The 21350-nt window shown below is 39.7% G+C and overlaps 1 protein-coding gene across 2 annotated transcripts in view; it reads left to right on the plus strand.

The window, feature by feature from the left end:
• The first annotated feature begins 5726 nt into the window (after window positions 1–5726).
• Window positions 5727–21350, plus strand: part of LOC106613426 (uncharacterized) — a 59721-nt gene continuing 44097 nt past the window's right edge. Inside the window, exons 1-3 of one of the 2 annotated variants that reach the window (XM_045687250.2) lie at window positions 5727–5940; window positions 6085–6168; window positions 6539–6735. In XM_045687250.2, the coding sequence (XP_045543206.2) occupies window positions 6094–6168; window positions 6539–6735 (272 nt within the window). In that variant the 5' untranslated portion in view covers window positions 5727–5940; window positions 6085–6093. The remainder of the gene's footprint in view (window positions 5941–6084; window positions 6169–6538; window positions 6736–21350) is intronic. The other variant, XM_045687249.2, reaches the window with a different exon arrangement.

Consider the following 21350-nt stretch of genomic DNA (forward strand, 5'->3'; position numbering starts at 1 on the left):
TATGTGTGTGTATAGTGCGTATGTTATCGTGTGTGTGTGTATGCATGTCTGTGTCTCTTCACAGTCCGCGCTGTTCCATAAGGTGTATTTTTATCTTTAAAAAAAATATATGTTTTAATCTAATTTTACTGCTTGCATCAGTTATCTGATGTGGAATAAAGTTCCATGTAGTCATGGCTCTATGTAGTACTGTGCGCCTCCCATAGGCTGGACTTGGGGACTATGAAGAGACCTCTGGTGGCATGTCTTTGGGGGTATGCATGGGTGTCTAAGTTGTGTGCTAGTCGTTTAGACAGCTCGACGCTTTCAACATGTTCAACCTCTCACAAATACAAGTAGTGATGAAGTCAATCTCTCCTCTACTTTGAGCCAGGAGAGATTGACATGCATATTATTGGTTGTTTGCTGTCTGTGTACATCCAAGGGCCAGCAGTGCTGCCAATTGCAATTTTCCTATGTCCCTCTTTGTAGCACCTGACCACACAACTGAACAGTAGTCTAGGTGCCACAAAACGAGAGCCTGTTGGACTTGCCTTGTTGATAAGAAGGCAGAGCAGAGCTTTATTATGGACAGACTTCTCCCCATCTTAGCTACTGTTGTATCAACATGTGTTGACCATGACAGTTTACAATCCAGGGTTACTGCAAGCAATTTAGTCACCTCAATTTGCTCAATTATTATACAATTTAGTTGAGGTTTAGGGTTTAGTGAATTTGTCCCAAGTGCAATGCTTTAAGTTTTTGAAATAATTAGGACTAATTTAGTCTTAGACATTTCAGTCATATCCAATATCAGGAGTTTCAAACTCGTCTTTGAATGGTGCTGTGTCTGTGTGTTTATTATATATATCACACACACCCAGCATTTAAAAAAACGGTACACTACACTTCCTATGCATCATGTAAATACTCTGAAACAGGTTAATCTCTAATTTCCTTCATCTGATCTGAGGACACAGGATAGGTGTAGTATTTCACCAAATTAGAGACTTAATATCAACCAATAGAGAATGTGAAATGCTTTATTGGAAGTTCATTATCGAAGTGTTATAAATACATCATACATGCATTATAAATACAAGTTCAATCTGTACTTCAATGCACATCTGGTGTGCATTAACCTCTATGGGCTAGGTGGGACGCTTGCGTCCCACCTACTCAACAGCCAGTGTAATCCCGTGGCGCGATATTCAAATACCTCAAATGCAAAAACTTCAATTTTTCAAACATATGACTATTTTACACCATTTTAAAAACAAGACTCTCGTTAATCTAACCACACTGTCCGATTTCAAAAAGGCTTTACAACGAAAGCAAAACATTAGATTATGTCAGCAGAGTACCCAGCCAGAAATAATCAGACACCCATTTTTCAAGCTAGCATATAATGTCCCATAAACCCAAACCACAGCTAAATGCAGCACTAACCTTTGATGATCTTCATCAGATGACAACCCTAGGACATTATGTTATACAATACATGCATGTTTTGTTCAATCAAGTTCATATTTATATCAAAAACCAGCTTTTTACATTAGCATGTGACTAGCATGTGACTAGCATTCCCACCGAACCCTACCGGTGAATTTACTAAATTACTCACGATAAACGTTCACAAAAAACATAATTATTTTAAGAATTATAGATACAGAACTCCTCTATGTCCGATTTTAAAATAGCTTTTCGGTGAAAGCACATTTTGCAATATTCTCAGTAGATAGCCCGGCATCACAGGGCTAGCTATTTAGACACCCAGCAAGTTTAGCACTCACCAAAGTCAGATTTACTATAAGAAAAATGTTATTACCTTTGCTGTTCTTCGTCAGAATGCACTCCCAGGACTTCTACTTCAATAACAAATGTTGGTTTGGTCCCAAATAATCCATTGTTATATCCAAATAGTGGCGTTTTGTTCGTGCGTTCAAGACACTATCCGAAAGGGTAAATAAGGGTGACGAGCATGGCGCATTTCGTGACAAGAAAATTCGAAATATTCCATTACCGTACTTCGAAGCATGTCAACCGCTGTTTAAAATAAATGTGATGCCATTTTTCTCGTAAAAAAGCGATAATATTCCGACCGGGAATCTGCGTTTAGGTAAAAAGAGGAAAGAAAATAAAGCACGGGGTCGACTCGTGCACGCGCCTGAGTCTCAGAGTACTCTGATCGGCCACTTGCCAAACGCGATAATGTGTTTCAGCCAGAGGCTGCCTCGATATCATTCAGCTTTTTCCCGGGCTCTGAGAGCCTATGGGAGCCATAGGAAGTGTCACGTTACAGCAAAGATCCTCAGTCTTCGATAAAAAGAGCCAAGATGAACAACAACTTGTCAGAGAGGGCACTTCCTGTTCAGAATCTTCTCAGGTTTTTGCCTGCCATATGAGTTCTGTTATACTCACAGACACCATTCAAACAGTTTTAGAAACGTTAGGGTGTTTTCTATCCAAAGCCAATAATTATATGCATATTCTAGTTACTGGGCAGGAGTAGTAACCAGATTAAATCGGGTATGTTTTTTTTCCCCGGCTGTGTCAATACTGCCCCCTAGCCCTAACAGGTTAAAAAAACAGGAAGAAAGAAGAGGTGGGGAGAGGAGCGGGGAAGACGGCACATGATTAATGAATTACAGTGCAGGGTCTCTCCTAACCAGCCTTGGGCCCCCCAGTTGATTCAGGGTCTCTCCTAACCAGCCTTGGGCCCCCCAGTTGGTTCAGGGTCTCTCCTAACCAGCCTTGGGCCCCCAGTTGGTTCAGGGCCTCTCCTAACCAGCCTTGGGCCCCCAGTTGGTTCAGGGTCTCTCCTAACCAGCCTTGGGCCCCCAGTTGGTTCAGGGGATATCTTAGAGTGGGTGAGGTGGCGATGACGGGACTTGGGGTTGGAATCCTCGCTCACATCAAAACACACCTGCAGACGGAAAAATACAAATACAATTTCAATGTAAAGCATTTCTTTAATATTTCCTGTTTACCCAGCCAAGTGACCTCTTACCTTTGATCATGATGTGCCCTCTGTCAGGCATTTCAGAAGCGGGAGGTGTTCACCAGCACAGCTGAAATAACCTAGAGGATTCAGGGAGAAGGGGAGAGGGATCAATTGAAGGAGAGATTTATTGAGAAAATAAGGTAGTTAAAGAGTGTTCAACAGGAATCTGTGTGTTGCCTCACCTGGTGTCCACACTGAGTGGCTGCAGAGTACTTTATGCTGAAAAACATGCACAGACACAAGGATAAACAATATAGCGTAGTTACATACACTACATGACCAAAAGTATGTGGTCACCTTCTCGAACATTTCATTCCAAAATCATGGCATTAATATGGAGTTGGTAAACCCCTTTGCTGCTATAACAGCATCCACTCTTCTGGGAAGGCTTTCCACTAGATGTTGGAACATTGCTGCAGGGACTTGCTTCCATTCAGCCACAAGAGTTGGCATTCCAATTCATCCCAAAGGTGTTTGATGGGGTTGAGATCAGGGCTCTGTGCAGGCCAGTCAAGTTCTTCAACACCGATATCGACAAACCATTTCTGTATGGACCTCGCCTTGTGCACAGGAACATTGTCATGCTGAAACAGGAAAGGGCCTTCCCCAAACTGTTGCCACAAAGTTGGGAGCACAGAATCATCTAGAATGTCATTGTATGCTGTAGCGTTCAGATTTCCCTTCACTGGAACTAAGGGGCCCGAACCATGAAAAACAACCCAGACCATTATTCCCCTCCACTAAACTTTAGTTGGCACTATGCATTGGGGCAGGTAGTGTTCTCCTGGCATCCACCAAACCCAAATTCGTCCGTCGGACTGCCGGATGGTGAAGCATTCCACTCCAGAGAACGCCTTTCCGCTGCTCCAGAGTCCAATGGTGGCGAGCTTTACACTACTTCAGCCGACCTTTGGTGTTGCGCGTGGTGATCTTAGTCTTGTGTGCGGCTGCTCGGCCATGGAAACCCATTGCAGGAAGCTCCCAACGAACAGTTATTGTGCTGACGTTGCTTCCAGAGGCAGTTTGATACTCGGTAGTGAGTGTTGCAACTGAGGACAGATGAGTAAGGCCATTCAACTTCCAATGTTTGACTATTTAGATTGCATGGCCGTGCGCTGGATTTTATACACCTTTCAGCAACGGGTGTGTTTGAAATAGCCGAATCCATTAATTTGAAGGGGTGTCCACATACCTTTGTATATATAGTGTACATGGTTGGTCCTCTTGCCAATTCTTTGAAGGTGGAAGGAGCCACAGTTATACACCTGAGCCTGCTTACTGCACAACACAATCAATCAGATTGATACACAAGTGGTGGTTTAAAGTACTACTTAACCCCCAAAAAAACTTATCTGTACTTTACTATTTATATTTTTGACAACTTACTTCCTAAAGAAAATAAGGTACTTTTTACTCCTTACGTTTTCCCTGACACCCAAAATACTCGTTACATTTTCAATGCTTAGCAGGACAGGAAAATTGTCTAATTCCTGGTCATCCCTACTGCCTCTGATCTGGCAGACTCACTAAACACACATGCTTCATTTGTAAATTATGTCTGAGTGTTGAATTGTGCCCCTGGCTATCCGTAAATAAATAAACAAACAATAAAATTGTGTCATCTGGTTTGCTTAATATAAGAAAGGTTAAATGATTTATACTTTTTTACTTTAGATACTGAAGTACATTTAAAACGAAATACTTTTAGACTTTTACTCAAGTAGTATTTTACTGGGTGACTTTTACTTGAGTCATTTACTTTGAAGTTATCTTTACTTTAACTCAAGTATGAAAATTGGGTACTTTTTCCACCAGTGTGTAGGTGTGAGTTGTAAATGCAACATGCAACAATTTGAACGATTTTACTGAGTTAGAATTCATAAGGAAATCAGTCAATTGAAATAAATTCTTTAGGCCCAAATCTATGAATTTCACATGACTGGGAATGGGCACAGCCATGGGAGGGCATAGGCCCATCCACTTGGGAGTCAGGCCCAGCCAATCAGAATGATTTTTTTCCCCCCACAAAAGGGCTGGCTTTATTACAGACAGAAATACTCCAGTTTCATCAGCTGTCTGGGTGGCTGGTCTCAGACGATCCCGCAGTTGAAGAAGCCGGATGTGGAGGTCATGAGATGGCGTGGTTTACGCGGTCTGCAGTTGTGAGACCGGTTGGACGTACTGGGCAATTTTCTAAAACGATGTTGGAGGAGGCTTATGGTAGAGAAATTGACTTTCAATTCTCTGCCAACAGCTCTGATGGACTTTCCTGCAGTCAGCATAACAATTGCATGCTCCCTCAACACTTTAAACATCTGTTGTGTTGTGTGACCAAACTGCACATTGTAGAGTGGCCTTTTATTGTCCCCAGCAAAAGGTGTAATGATCATGCTATTTTCAAATTCTTCATATGCCACACCTGTCAGGTGGATTAATTATCTTGGCAAAGATGAAATGCTTGTGAACAGGGATGTAACACATTTGTGCACAACATTTGAGAGAAATAAGCTTTTTATACGTATGGAATATATCTGGGCTATTTTATTTAAGCTCATGAAAAATGGGACCATCACTTTACATGCTGCGTTTGTATTTTTTGTTCAGTATAGTAGTATATATTTAGTGAACTTTATACTGAACCGCAGGAGGGCGCTGTTCTACCACAACACAGCTTGTTTCTGTCTCCCCTGTTCCTGTTGGCTCCTGTTGGCGTGTTGCTATGGTAACTGGCATGACGCATGCGTCAACGTGGTAGTTTGTGTGGCGAGCTGGAAAGACCGCTGATGGTAGTTAGCTACCTGAGAGGAACTGTTCTGGCTGTGTGGAAGATGGAACGGAAGTTGTTAGCAGGCTACCAGTGTCATAAACGGTAGCTAGCTAGCTAGCTAGGTATTTAACTTCAAAGTTGTGTCCAACTCCGTTTGGCTGATAGCTAACGTTAGCTGCCACTGTTGGCAGTTAAGTAGCTCAACTAACAGTATAATAATACTAACAGTATATAATATATATAATATATAATATATATAATATGAGCTATATAATATAGCTAATACAGTATTTAATATAGCTATGTTGCTAATGTATTTCTGATGTAATTTCAGTGTCTAAAGATGACAACCAGACTTCTTGCCTCATTTAATGTCTTGGAGAACCATTCCAAGAAAGTCCTGGATGGGCATGCAAGGGCAAGTAGTTGACTAACTTAGCCCTAACCTTTATTTAGTTATCTTAATAGCTAACGTTCTTGTTACTATTTACTTATTATGTTGGATTTATTCACTGACATTATAGGAGGTTGGTTTGTTGTTCAATCAATGAAGGTTTTAGCTATTTCAACTAATCTAAAATACTAGTTAAAATGATCTTTATATTAAATATATTTCTATTGTTGACTATGGTTAGTAATATATTGTTATAATTTCAGAAGGAACACAGTACATGCTCCACAACATGTTTAATATATATATCAACCCCAAATAGTACATAGCTAAACTTTAGATTTCCCCCCTTTATGCACCTGGAAGTAAATTGTTGTGAACCTGTTAACTTCTTCAGAAGAGTCGTCTGCTGAGCCATGCCCCCCGATGCTGCTGTTCCTCCTGCAGGAAGCCAGACCTGGTCCTGCCTCTAACTGTCAACTGTGACTGGGACTGGGACTTTGAGTTCCCCAGCGCTCGCAGGACCGCCATCTCCAAACACAAGACCACCACTGACATCAACGTGGAGCAAGAGTTTCTGCACAACAAATTACGGTAGAATTAGTCCGAATAAACCATTGACTTTGGGTAAGAGGAACAAACTACGGCATGATTAGAACTAACTATACTATTGGGTTAGTGTAGGAGGTGTCTTAGTCCTAATAAACTATTGGGTTAGTGTAGGAGGTGTCTTAGTCCTAATAAACTATTGGGTTAGTGTAGGAGGTGTCTTAGTCCTAATAAACTATTGGGTTAGTGTAGGAGGTGTCTTAGTCCTAATAAACTATTGGGTTGGGAGGTGTCTTAGTCCTAATAAACTATTGGGTTGGGGGGTGTCTTAGTCCTAATAAACTATTGGGTTAGTGTAGGAGGTGTCTTAGTCCTAATAAACTATTGGGTTATGAGGTGTCTTAGTCCTAATAAACTATTGAGTTAGTGTAGGAGGTGTCTTAGTCCTAATAAACTATTGGGTTAGGAGGTGTCTTTGTCCTAATAAACTATTGGGTTGGGAGGTGTCTTAGTCCTAATAAACTATTGGGTTAGGAGGTGTCTTAGTCCTAATAAACTATTGGGTTAGGAGATGTCTTAGTCCTAATAAACTATTGGGTTAGGAGGTGTCTTAGTCCTAATAAACTATTGGGTTAGGAGGTGTCTTAGTCTTTATAAACTATTGGGTTATGAGGTGTCTTAGTCCTAATAATCTATTGGGTTAGGAGGTGTCTTAGTCCTAATAATCTATTGGGTTGGGAGGTGTCTTAGTCCTAATAAACTATTGGGTTAGTGTAGGAGGTGTCTTAGTCCTAATTAACTATTGGGTTAGTGTAGGAGGTGTCTTAGTCCTAATAAACTATTGGGTTGGGAGGTGTCTTAGTCCTAATAAACTATTGGGTTAGTGTAGGAGGTGTCTTAGTCCTAATAAACTATTGGGTTAGTGTAGGAGGTGTCTTAGTCCTAATAAACTATTGGGTTAGTGTAGGAGGTGTCTTAGTCCTAATAAACTATTGGGTTGGGAGGTGTCTTACTCCTAATAAACTATTGGGTTAGGAGGTGTCTTAGTCCTAATAAACTATTGGGTTGGGAGGTGTCTTAGTCCTTATAAACTATTGGGTTAGTGTAGGAGGTGTCTTAGTCCTAATAAACTATTGGGTTAGTGTAGGAGGTGTCTTAGTCCTAATAAACTATTGGGTTGGGAGGTGTCTTAGTCCTAATAAACTATTGGGTTAGGAGGTGTCTTAGTCCTAATACACTATTGGGTTAGGAGGTGTCTTAGTCCTAATAAACTATTGGGTTAGGAGGTGTCTTAGTCCTAATCAACTATTGGGTTAGGAGGTGTCTTAGTCCTTATAAACTATTGAGTTAGTGTAGCAGGTGTCTTAGTCCTAATAAACTATTGGGTTGGGAGGTGTCTTAGTCCAAATAAACTATTGGGTTAGTGTAGGAGGTGTCTTAGTCCTAATAAACTATTGGGTTAGTGTAGGAGGTGTCTTAGTCCTAATAAACTATTGGGTTGGGAGGTGTCTTAGTCCTAATAAACTATTGGGTTGGGAGGTGTCTTAGTCCTAATAAACTATTGGGTTGGGAGGTGTCTTAGTCCTTATAAACTATTGGGTTAGTGTAGGAGGTGTCTTAGTCCTAATAAACTATTGGGTTAGTGTAGGAGGTGTCTTAGTCCTAATAAACTATTGGGTTAGTGTAGGAGGCGTCTTAGACCTAATAAACTATTGGGTTGGGAGGTGTCTTAGTCCTAAAACAATTGGGTTGGAGGTGTCTTAGTCCTATTAAACTATTGGGTTAGTGTAGGAGGTGTCTTAGTCCTAATAAACTATTGGGTTGGGAGGTGTCTTAGTCCTAATAAACTATTGGGTTGGGAGGTGTCTTAGTCCTAATAAACTATTGGGTTAGTGTAGGAGGTGTCTTAGTCCTAATAATCTATTGGGTTGGGAGGTGTCTTAGTCCTAATAAACTATTGGGTTAGTGTAGGAGGTGTCTTAGTCCTAATAAACTATTGGGTTAGTGTAGGAGGTGTCTTAGTCCTAATAAACTATTGGGTTGGGAGGTGTCTTAGTCCTAATAAACTATTGGGTTAGTGTAGGAGGTGTCTTAGTCCTTATAAACTATTGAGTTAGTGTAGGAGGTGTCTTAGTCCTAATAAACTATTGGGTTGGGAGGTGTCTTCGTCCTAATAAACTATTGGGTTTAGAGGTGTCTTAGTCCTAATAAACTATTGGGTTAGTGTAGGAGGTGTCTTAGTCCTAATAAACTATTGGGTTAGTGTAGGAGGTGTCTTAGTCCTAATAAACTATTGGGTTAGTGTAGGAGGTGTCTTAGTCCTAATAAACTATTGGGTTAGTGTAGGAGGTGTCTTAGTCCTAATAAACTATTGGGTTAGTGTAGGAGGTGTCTTAGTCCTAATAAACTATTGGGTTAGTGTAGGAGGTGTCTTAGTCCTAATAAACTATTGGGTTAGTATAGGAGGTGTCTTAGTCCTAATAAACTATTGGGTTAGTGTAGGAGGTGTCTTAGTCCTAATAAACTATTGGGTTGGGAGGTGTCTTAGTCCTAATAAACTATTGGGTTAGGAGGTGTCTTAGTCCTAATAAACTATTGGGTTAGGAGGTGTCTTAATCCTAATTAACTATTGGGTTAGGAGGTGTCTTAGTCCTAATAAACTATTGGGTTAGGAGGTGTCTTAGTCCTAATATACTATTGGGTTAGGAGGTGTCTTAGTCCTAATCAACTATTGGGTTAGGAGGTGTCTTAGTCTTTATAAACTATTGGGTTAGTGTAGGAGGTGTCTTAGTCCTAATAAACTATTGGGTTAGTGTAGGAGGTGTCTTAGTCCTAATAAACTATTGGGTTAGTGTAGGAGGTGTCTTAGTCCTAATAAACTATTGGGTTAGGAGGTGTCTTAGTCCTAATAAACTATTGGGTTGGGAGGTGTCTTAGTCCTAATAAACTATTGGGTTAGGAGGTGTCTTAGTCCTAATAAACTATTGGGTTAGGAGGTGTCTTAGTCCTAATTAACTATTGGGTTAGGAGGTGTCTTAGTCCTAATAAACTATTGGGTTAGGAGGTGTCTTAGTCCTAATACACTATTGGGTTAGGAGGTGTCTTAGTCCTAATAAACTATTGGGTTAGGAGGTGTCTTAGTCCTAATCAACTATTGGGTTAGGAGGTGTCTTAGTCTTTATAAACTATTGGGTTAGTGTAGGAGGTGTCTTAGTCCTAATTAACTATTGGGTTAGTGTAGGAGGTGTCTTAGCACTAATAAACTATTGGGTTAGGAGGTGTCTTAGTCCTAATAAACTATTGGGTTAGTGTAGGAGGTGTCTTAGTCCTAATAAACTATTGGGTTAGTGTAGGAAGCGTCTTAGACCTAATAAACTATTGGGTTGGGAGGTGTCTTAGTCCTAAAACAATTGGGTTGGAGGTGTCTTAGTCCTATTAAACTATTGGGTTAGTGTAGGAGGTGTCTTAGTCCTAATAAACTATTGGGTTGGGAGGTGTCTTAGTCCTAATAACCTATTGGGTTAGTGTAGGAGGTGTCTTAGTCCTAATAAACTATTGGGTTAGTGTAGGAGGTGTCTTAGTCCTAATAATCTATTGGGTTGGGAGGTGTCTTAGTCCTAATAAACTATTGGGTTAGTGTAGGAGGTGTCTTAGTCCTAATAAACTATTGGGTTAGTGTAGGAGGTGTCTTAGTCCTAATAAACTATTGGGTTGGGAGGTGTCTTAGTCCTAATAAACTATTGGGTTAGTGTAGGAGGTGTCTTAGTCCTTATAAACTATTGAGTTAGTGTAGGAGGTGTCTTAGTCCTAATAAACTATTGGGTTGGGAGGTGTCTTCGTCCTAATAACCTATTGGGTTTGGAGGTGTCTTAGTCCTAATAAACTATTGGGTTAGTGTAGGAGGTGTCTTATTCCTAATAAACTATTGGGTTGGGAGGTGTCTTAGTCCTAATAAACTATTGGGTTAGGAGGTGTCTTAGTCCTAATAAACTATTGGGTTAGGAGGTGTCTTAGTCCTAATTAACTATTGGGTTAGGAGGTGTCTTAGTCCTAATAAACTATTGGGTTAGGAGGTTTCTTAGTCCAAATACACTATTGGGTTAGGAGGTGTCTTAGTCCTAATAAACTATTGGGTTAGGAGGTGTCTTAGTCCTAATAAACTATTGGGTTAGGAGGTGTCTTAGTACTAATAAACGATTGGGTTAGTGTAGGAGGTGTCTTAGTCCTAATAAACTATTGGGTTAGTGTAGGAGGTGTCTTAGTCCTAATAAACTATTGGGTTAGTGTAGGAGGTGTCTTAGTCCTAATAAACTATTGGGTTAGTGTAGGAGGTGTCTTAGTCCTAATAAACTATTGGGTTAGTGTAGGAGGTGTCTTAGTCCTAATAAACTATTGGGTTAGTGTAGGAGGTGTCTTAGTCCTAATAAACTATTGGGTTAGTGTAGGAGGTGTCTTAGTCCTAATAAACTATTGGGTTAGTGTAGGAGGTGTCTTAGTCCTAATAAACTATTGGGTTGGAAGGTGTCTTAGTCCTAATAAACTATTGGGTTAGGAGGTGTCTTAGTCCTAATAAACTATTGGGTTAGGAGGTGTCTTAGTCCTAATTAACTATTGGGTTAGGAGGTGTCTTAGTCCTAATAAACTATTGGGTTAGGAGGTGTCTTAGTCCTAATACACTATTGGGTTAGGAGGTGTCTTAGTCCTAATAAACTATTGGGTTAGGAGGTGTCTTAGTCCTAATCAACTATTGGGTTAGGAGGTGTCTTAGTCTTTATAAACTATTGGGTTAGTATAGGAGGTGTCTTAGTCCTAATAAACTATTGGGTTAGTGTAGGAGGTGTCTTAGTCCTAATAAACTATTGGGTTGGGAGGTGTCTTAGTCCTAATAAACTATTGGGTTAGGAGGTGTCTTAGTCCTAATAAACTATTGGGTTAGGAGGTGTCTTAGTCCTAATAAACTATTGGGTTAGGAGGTGTCTTAGTCCTAATATACTATTGGGTTAGGAGGTGTCTTAGTCCTAATCAACTATTGGGTTAGGAGGTGTCTTAGTCTTTATAAACTATTGGGTTAGTGTAGGAGGTGTCTTAGTCCTAATAAACTATTGGGTTAGTGTAGGAGGTGTCTTAGTCCTAATAAACTATTGGGTTGGGAGGTGTCTTAGTCCTAATAAACTATTGGGTTAGGAGGTGTCTTAGTCCTAATTAACTATTGGGTTAGGAGGTGTCTTAGTCCTAATAAACTATTGGGTTAGGAGGTGTCTTTGTCCTAATAAACTATTGGGTTAGGAGGTGTCTTAGTCCTAATACACTATTGGGTTAGGAGGTGTCTTAGTCCTAATACACTATTGGGTTAGGAGGTGTCTTAGTCCTAATAAACTATTGGGTTAGGAGGTGTCTTAGTCCTAATCAACTATTGGGTTAGGAGGTGTCTTAGTCTTTATAAACTTTTGGGTTAGTGTAGGAGGTGTCTTAGTCCTAATAAACTATTGGGTTAGGAGGTGTCTTAGTCCTAATAAACTATTGGGTTGGGAGGTGTCTTAGTCCTAATAAACTATTGGGTTAGTGTAGGAGGTGTCTTAGTCCTAATAAACTATTGGGTTAGTGTAGGAGGTGTCTTAGTCCTAATAAACTATTGGGTTAGTGTAGGAGGTGTCTTAGTCCTAATAAACTATTGGGTCGGGAGGTGTCTTAGTCTTAATAAACTAATGGGTTAGTGTAGGAGGTGTCTTAGTCCTAATTAACTATTGGGTTAGTGTAGGAGGTGTCTTAGCACTAATAAACTATTGGGTTAGGAGGTGTCTTAGTCCTTATAAACTATTGGGTTAGTGTAGGAGGTGTCTTAGTCCTAATAAACTATTGGGTTAGTGTAGGAAGCGTCTTAGACCTAATAAACTATTGGGTTGGGAGGTGTCTTAGTCCTAAAACAATTGGGTTGGAGGTGTCTTAGTCCTATTAAACTATTGGGTTAGTGTAGGAGGTGTCTTAGTCCTAATAAACTATTGGGTTGGGAGGTGTCTTAGTCCTAATAACCTATTGGGTTGGGAGGTGTCTTAGTCCTAATAAACTATTGGGTTAGTGTAGGAGGTGTCTTAGTCCTAATAAACTATTGGGTTAGTGTAGGAGGTGTCTTAGTCCTAATAAACTATTGGGTTAGTGTAGGAGGTGTCTTAGTCCTAATAAACTATTGGGTTAGTGTAGGAGGTGTCTTAGTCCTAATAAACTATTGGGTTAGTATAGGAGGTGTCTTAGTCCTAATAAACTATTGGGTTAGTGTAGGAGGTGTCTTAGTCCTAATAAACTATTGGGTTGGGAGGTGTCTTAGTCCTAATAAACTATTGGGTTAGGAGGTGTCTTAGTCCTAATAAACTATTGGGTTAGGAGGTGTCTTAGTCCTAATAAACTATTGGGTTAGGAGGTGTCTTAGTCCTAATATACTATTGGGTTAGGAGGTGTCTTAGTCCTAATCAACTATTGGGGTGTAGGAGGTGTCTTAGTCCTAATAAACTATTGGGTTAGTGTAGGAGGTGTCTTAGTCCTAATAAACTATTGGGTTAGTGTAGGAGGTGTCTTAGTCCTAATAAACTATTGGGTTAGTGTAGGAGGTGTCTTAGTCCTAATAAACTATTGGGTTAGGAGGTGTCTTAGTCCTAATAAACTATTGGGTTAGGAGGTGTCTTAGTCCTAATTAACTATTGGGTTAGGAGGTGTCTTAGTCCTAATAAACTATTGGGTTAGGAGGTGTCTTAGTCCTAATACACTATTGGGTTAGGAGGTGTCTTAGTCCTAATAAACTATTGGGTTAGGAGGTGTCTTAGTCCTAATCAACTATTGGGTTAGGAGGTGTCTTAGTCTTTATAAACTATTGGGTTAGTGTAGGAGGTGTCTTAGTCCTAATAAACTATTGGGTTAGGAGGTGTCTTAGTCCTAATAAACTATTGGGTTGGGAGGTGTCTTAGTCCTAATAAACTATTGGGTTAGTGTAGGAGGTGTCTTAGTCCTAATAAACTATTGGGTTAGTGTAGGAGGTGTCTTAGTCCTAATAAACTATTGGGTTAGTGTAGGAGGTGTCTTAGTCCTAATTAACTATTGGGTTAGTGTAGGAGGTGTCTTAGCACTAATAAACTATTGGGTTAGGAGGTGTCTTAGTCCTATAACTATTGGGTTAGTGTAGGAGGTGTCTTAGTCCTAATAAACTATTGGGTTGGGAGGTGTCTTAGTCCTAATAAACTATTGGGTTAGTGTAGGAGGTGTCTTAGTCCTAATAAACTATTGGGTTAGTGTAGGAGGTGTCTTAGTCCTAATAAACTATTGGGTTAGTGTAGGAGGCGTCTTAGACCTAATAAACTATTGGGTTGGGAGGTGTCTTAGTCCTAAAACAATTGGGTTGGAGGTGTCTTAGTCCTATTAAACTATTGGGTTAGTGTAGGAGGTGTCTTAGTCCTAATAAACTATTGGGTTGGGAGGTGTCTTAGTCCTAATAACCTATTGGGTTGGGAGGTGTCTTAGTCCTAATAAACTATTGGGTTAGTGTAGGAGGTGTCATAGTCCTAATAATCTATTGGGTTGGGAGGTGTCTTAGTCCTAATAAACTATTGGGTTAGTGTAGGAGGTGTCTTAGTCCTAATAAACTATTGGGTTAGTGTAGGAGGTGTCTTAGTCCTAATAAACTATTGGGTTGGGAGGTGTCTTAGTCCTAATAAACTATTGGGTTAGTGTAGGAGGTGTATTAGTCCTTATAAACTATTGAGTTAGTGTAGGAGGTGTCTTAGTCCTAATAAACTATTGGGTTGGGAGGTGTCTTCGTCCTAATAAACTATTGGGTTTAGAGGTGTCTTAGTCCTAATAAACTATTGGGTTAGTGTAGGAGGTGTCTTATTCCTAATAAACTATTGGGTTGGGAGGTGTCTTAGTCCTAATAAACTATTGGGTTAGGAGGTGTCTTAGTCCTAATAAACTATTGGGTTAGGAGGTGTCTTAGTCCTAATTAACTATTGGGTTAGGAGGTGTCTTAGTCCTAATAAACTATTGGGTTAGGAGGTTTCTTAGTCCAAATACACTATTGGGTTAGGAGGTGTCTTAGTCCTAATAAACTATTGGGTTAGGAGGTGTCTTAGTCCTAATAAACTATTGGGTTAGGAGGTGTCTTAGTACTAATAAACGATTGGGTTAGTGTAGGAGATGTCTTAGTCCTAATAAACTATTGGGTTAGTGTAGGAGGTGTCTTAGTCCTCATAAACTATTGGGTTAGGAGGTGTCTTAGTCCTAATAAACTATTGGGTTAGTGTAGGAGGTGTCTTAGTCCTAATAAACTATTGGGTTAGTGTAGGAGGTGTCTTAGTCCTAATAAACTATTGGGTTAGTGTAGGAGGTGTCTTAGTCCTAATAAACTATTGGGTTAGTGTAGGAGGTGTCTTAGTCCTAATAAACTATTGGGTTAGTGTAGGAGGTGTCTTAGTCCTAATAAACTATTGGGTTAGTGTAGGAGGTGTCTTAGTCCTAATAAACTATTGGGTTAGTGTAGGAGGTGTCTTAGTCCTAATAAACTATTGGGTTAGGAGGTGTCTTAGTCCTAATAAACTATTGGGTTGGGAGGTGTCTTAGTCTTAATAAACTATTGGGTTAGTGTAGGAGGTGTCTTAGTCCTAATAAACTATTGGGTTAGTGTAGGAGGTGTCTTAGTCCTAATAAACTATTGGGTTGGGAGGTGTCTTAGTCCTAATAAACTATTGGGTTAGTGTAGGAGGTGTCTTAGTCCTAATAAACTATTGGGTTGGGAGGTGTCTTAGTCCTAATAAACTATTGGGTTAGGAGGTGTCTTAGTCCTAATAAACTATTGGGTTAGTGTAGGAGGTGTCTTAGTCCTAATAAACTATTGGGTTAGGAGGTGTCTTAGTCCTAATAAACTATTGGGTTAGGAGGTGTCTTAATCCTAATTAACTATTGGGTTAGGAGGTGTCTTAGTCCTAATAAACTATTGGGTTAGGAGGTGTCTTAGTCCTAATATACTATTGGGTTAGGAGGTGTCTTAGTCCTAATCAACTATTGGGTTAGGAGGTGTCTTAGTCTTTATAAACTATTGGGTTAGTGTAGGAGGTGTCTTAGTCCTAATAAACTATTGGGTTAGTGTAGGAGGTGTCTTAGTCCTAATAAACTATTGGGTTGGGAGGTGTCTTAGTCCTAATAAACTATTGGGTTAGGAGGTGTCTTAGTCCTAATAAACTATTGGGTTAGGAGGTGTCTTAGTCCTAATTAACTATTGGGTTAGGAGGTGTCTTAGTCCTAATAAACTATTGGGTTAGGAGGTGTCTTAGTCCTAATACACTATTGGGTTAGGAGGTGTCTTAGTCCTAATAAACTATTGGGTTAGGAGGTGTCTTAGTCCTAATCAACTATTGGGTTAGGAGGTGTCTTAGTCTTTATAAACTATTGGGTTAGTGTAGGAGGTGTCTTAGTCCTAATTAACTATTGGGTTAGTGTAGGAGGTGTCTTAGCACTAATAAACTATTGGGTTAGGAGGTGTCTTAGTCCTTATAAACTATTGGGTTAGTGTAGGAGGTGTCTTAGTCCTAATAAACTATTGGGTTAGTGTAGGAAGCGTCTTAGACCTAATAAACTATTGGGTTGGGAGGTGTCTTAGTCCTAAAACAATTGGGTTGGAGGTGTCTTAGTCCTATTAAACTATTGGGTTAGTGTAGGAGGTGTCTTAGTCCTAATAAACTATTGGGTTGGGAGGTGTCTTAGTCCTAATAACCTATTGGGTTAGTGTAGGAGGTGTCTTAGTCCTAATAAACTATTGGGTTAGTGTAGGAGGTGTCTTAGTCCTAATAATCTATTGGGTTGGGAGGTGTCTTAGTCCTAATAAACTATTGGGTTAGTGTAGGAGGTGTCTTAGTCCTAATAAACTATTGGGTTAGTGTAGGAGGTGTCTTAGTCCTAATAAACTATTGGGTTGGGAGGTGTCTTAGTCCTAATAAACTATTGGGTTAGTGTAGGAGGTGTCTTAGTCCTTATAAACTATTGAGTTAGTGTAGGAGGTGTCTTAGTCCTAATAAACTATTGGGTTGGGAGGTGTCTTCGTCCTAATAACCTATTGGGTTTAGAGGTGTCTTAGTCCTAATAAACTATTGGGTTAGTGTAGGAGGTGTCTTATTCCTAATAAACTATTGGGTTGGGAGGTGTCTTAGTCCTAATAAACTATTGGGTTAGGAGGTGTCTTAGTCCTAATAAACTATTGGGTTAGGAGGTGTCTTAGTCCTAATTAACTATTGGGTTAGGAGGTGTCTTAGTCCTAATAAACTATTGGGTTAGGAGGTTTCTTAGTCCAAATACACTATTGGGTTAGGAGGTGTCTTAGTCCTAATAAACTATTGGGTTAGGAGGTGTCTTAGTCCTAATAAACTATTGGGTTAGGAGGTGTCTTAGTACTAATAAACGATTGGGTTAGTGTAGGAGGTGTCTTAGTCCTAATAAACTATTGGGTTAGTGTAGGAGGTGTCTTAGTCCTAATAAACTATTGGGTTAGTGTAGGAGGTGTCTTAGTCCTAATAAACTATTGGGTTAGTGTAGGAGGTGTCTTAGTCCTAATAAACTATTGGGTTAGTGTAGGAGGTGTCTTAGTCCTAATAAACTATTGGGTTAGTGTAGGAGGTGTCTTAGTCCTAATAAACTATTGGGTTAGTGTAGGAGGTGTCTTAGTCCTAATAAACTATTGGGTTAGTGTAGGAGGTGTCTTAGTCCTAATAAACTATTGGGTTGGAAGGTGTCTTAGTCCTAATAAACTATTGGGTTAGGAGGTGTCTTAGTCCTAATAAACTATTGGGTTAGGAGGTGTCTTAGTCCTAATTAACTATTGGGTTAGGAGGTGTCTTAGTCCTAATAAACTATTGGGTTAGGAGGTGTCTTAGTCCTAATACACTATTGGGTTAGGAGGTGTCTTAGTCCTAATAAACTATTGGGTTAGGAGGTGTCTTAGTCCTAATCAACTATTGGGTTAGGAGGTGTCTTAGTCCTAATAAACTATTGGGTTAGTGTAGGAGGTGTCTTAGTCCTAATAAACTATTGGGTTAGTGTAGGAGGTGTCTTAGTCCTAATAAACTATTGGGTTAGGAGGTGTCTTAGTCCTAATAAACTATTGGGTTAGGAGGTGTCTTAGTCCTAATAAACTATTGGGTTAGGAGGTGTCTTAGTCCTAATACACTATTGGGTTAGGAGGTGTCTTAGTCCTAATAAACTATTGGGTTAGGAGGTGTCTTAGTCCTAATCAACTATTGGGTTAGGAGGTGTCTTAGTCTTTATAAACTATTGGGTTAGTGTAGGAGGTGTCTTAGTCCTAATAAACTATTGGGTTAGTGTAGGAGGTGTCTTAGTCCTAATAAACTATTGGGTTGGGAGGTGTCTTAGTCCTAATAAACTATTGGGTTAGGAGGTGTCTTAGTCCTAATTAACTATTGGGTTAGGAGGTGTCTTAGTCCTAATAAACTATTGGGTTAGGAGGTGTCTTAGTCCTAATAAACTATTGGGTTAGGAGGTGTCTTAGTCCTAATACACTATTGGGTTAGGAGGTGTCTTAGTCCTAATACACTATTGGGTTAGGAGGTGTCTTAGTCCTAATAAACTATTGGGTTAGGAGGTGTCTTAGTCCTAATCAACTATTGGGTTAGGAGGTGTCTTAGTCTTTATAAACTTTTGGGTTAGTGTAGGAGGTGTCTTAGTCCTAATAAACTATTGGGTTAGGAGGTGTCTTAGTCCTAATAAACTATTGGGTTGGGAGGTGTCTTAGTCCTAATAAACTATTGGGTTAGTGTAGGAGGTGTCTTAGTCCTAATAAACTATTGGGTTAGTGTAGGAGGTGTCTTAGTCCTAATAAACTATTGGGTTAGTGTAGGAGGTGTCTTAGTCCTAATAAACTATTGGGTTGGGAGGTGTCTTAGTCTTAATAAACTATTGGGTTAGTGTAGGAGGTGTCTTAGTCCTAATTAACTATTGGGTTAGTGTAGGAGGTGTCTTAGCACTAATAAACTATTTGATTGGGAGGTGTCTTAGTCCTAATAAACTATTGGGTTAGTGTAGGAGGTGTCTTAGTCCTAATAAACTATTGGGTTAGTGTAGGAGGTGTCTTAGTCCTAATAAACTATTGGGTTAGTGTAGGAGGCGTCTTAGACCTAATAAACTATTGGGTTGGGAGGTGTCTTAGTCCTAAAACAATTGGGTTGGAGGTGTCTTAGTCCTATTAAACTATTGGGTTAGTGTAGGAGGTGTCTTAGTCCTAATAAACTATTGGGTTGGGAGGTGTCTTAGTCCTAATAAACTATTGGGTTGGGAGGTGTCTTAGTCCTAATAAACTATTGGGTTAGTGTAGGAGGTGTCTTAGTCCTAATAATCTATTGGGTTGGGAGGTGTCTTAGTCCTAATAAACTATTGGGTTAGTGTAGGAGGTGTCTTAGTCCTAATAAACTATTGGGTTAGTGTAGGAGGTGTCTTAGTCCTAATAAACTATTGGGTTGGGAGGTGTCTTAGTCCTAATAAACTATTGGGTTAGTGTAGGAGGTGTCTTAGTCCTTATAAACTATTGAGTTAGTGTAGGAGGTGTCTTAGTCCTAATAAACTATTGGGTTGGGAGGTGTCTTCGTCCTAATAAACTATTGGGTTTAGAGGTGTCTTAGTCCTAATAAACTATTGGGTTAGTGTAGGAGGTGTCTTATTCCTAATAAACTATTGGGTTGGGAGGTGTCTTAGTCCTAATAAACTATTGGGTTAGGAGGTGTCTTAGTCCTAATAAACTATTGGGTTAGGAGGTGTCTTAGTCCTAATTAACTATTGGGTTAGGAGGTGTCTTAGTCCTAATAAACTATTGGGTTAGGAGGTTTCTTAGTCCAAATACACTATTGGGTTAGGAGGTGTCTTAGTCCTAATAAACTATTGGGTTAGGAGGTGTCTTAGTCCTAATAAACTATTGGGTTAGGAGGTGTCTTAGTACTAATAAACTATTGGGTTAGTGTAGGAGGTGTCTTAGTCCTAATAAACTATTGGGTTAGGAGGTGTCTTAGTCCTAATAAACTATTGGGTTAGTGTAGGAGGTGTCTTAGTCCTAATAAACTATTGGGTTAGTGTAGGAGGTGTCTTAGTCCTAATAAACTATTGGGTTATTGTAGGAGGTGTATTAGTCCTAATAAACTATTGGGTTAGTGTAGGAGGTGTCTTAGTCCTAATAAACTATTGGGTTAGTGTAGGAGGTGTCTTAGTCCTAATAAACTATTGGGTTAGTGTAGGAGGTGTCTTAGTCCTAATAAACTATTGGGTTAGTGTAGGAGGTGTCTTAGTCCTAATAAACTATTGGGTTAGTGTAGGAGGTGTCTTAGTCCTAATAAACTATTGGGTTAGGAGGTGTCTTAGTCCTAATAAACTATTGGGTTAGGAGGTGTCTTAGTCCTAATTAACTATTGGGTTAGGAGGTGTCTTAGTCCTAATAAACTATTGGGTTAGGAGGTGTCTTAGTCCTAATACACTATTGGGTTAGGAGGTGTCTTAGTCCTAATAAACTATTGGGTTAGGAGGTGTCTTAGTCCTAATAAACTATTGGGTTGGGAGGTGTCTTAGTCTTTATAAACTATTGGGTTAGTGTAGGAGGTGTCTTAGTCCTAATAAACTATTGGGTTAGTGTAGGAGGTGTCTTAGTCCTAATAAACTATTGGGTTGGGAGGTGTCTTAGTCCTAATAAACTATTGGGTTAGTGTAGGAGGTGTCTTAGTCCTAATAAACTATTGGGTTAGTGTAGGAGGTGTCTTAGTCCTAATAAACTATTGGGTTGGGAGGTGTCTTAGTCTTAATAAACTATTGGGTTAGTGTAGGAGGTGTCTTAGTCCTAATTAACTATTGGGTTAGTGTAGGAGGTGTCTTAGCACTAATAAACTATTGGGTTAGGAGGTGTCTTAGTCCTTATAAACTATTGGGTTAGTGTAGGAGGTGTCTTAGTCCTAATAAACTATTTGATTGGGAGGTGTCTTAGTCCTAATAAACTATTGGGTTAGTGTAGGAGGTGTCTTAGTCCTAATAAACTATTGGGTTAGTGTAGGAGGTGTCTTAGTCCTAATAAACTATTGGGTTAGTGTAGGAGGCGTCTTAGACCTAATAAACTATTGGGTTGGGAGGTGTCTTAGTCCTAAAACAATTGGGTTGGAGGTGTCTTAGTCCTATTAAACTATTGGGTTAGTGTAGGAGGTGTCTTAGTCCTAATAAACTATTGGGTTGGGAGGTGTCTTAGTCCTAATAAACTATTGGGTTGGGAGGTGTCTTAGTCCTAATAAACTATTGGGTTAGTGTAGGAGGTGTCATAGTCCTAATAATCTATTGGGTTGGGAGGTGTCTTAGTCCTAATAAACTATTGGGTTAGTGTAGGAGGTGTCTTAGTCCTAATAAACTATTGGGTTAGTGTAGGAGGTGTCTTAGTCCTAATAAACTATTGGGTTGGGAGGTGTCTTAGTCCTAATAAACTATTGGGTTAGTGTAGGAGGTGTATTAGTCCTTATAAACTATTGAGTTAGTGTAGGAGGTGTCTTAGTCCTAATAAACTATTGGGTTGGGAGGTGTCTTCGTCCTAATAAACTATTGGGTTTAGAGGTGTCTTAGTCCTAATAAACTATTGGGTTAGTGTAGGAGGTGTC

This window comes from Salmo salar, chromosome 10, assembly GCF_965601325.2.
Source record: "Salmo salar chromosome 10, fSalSal1, whole genome shotgun sequence".
NCBI classification, from domain to species: domain Eukaryota; kingdom Metazoa; phylum Chordata; class Actinopteri; order Salmoniformes; family Salmonidae; genus Salmo; species Salmo salar.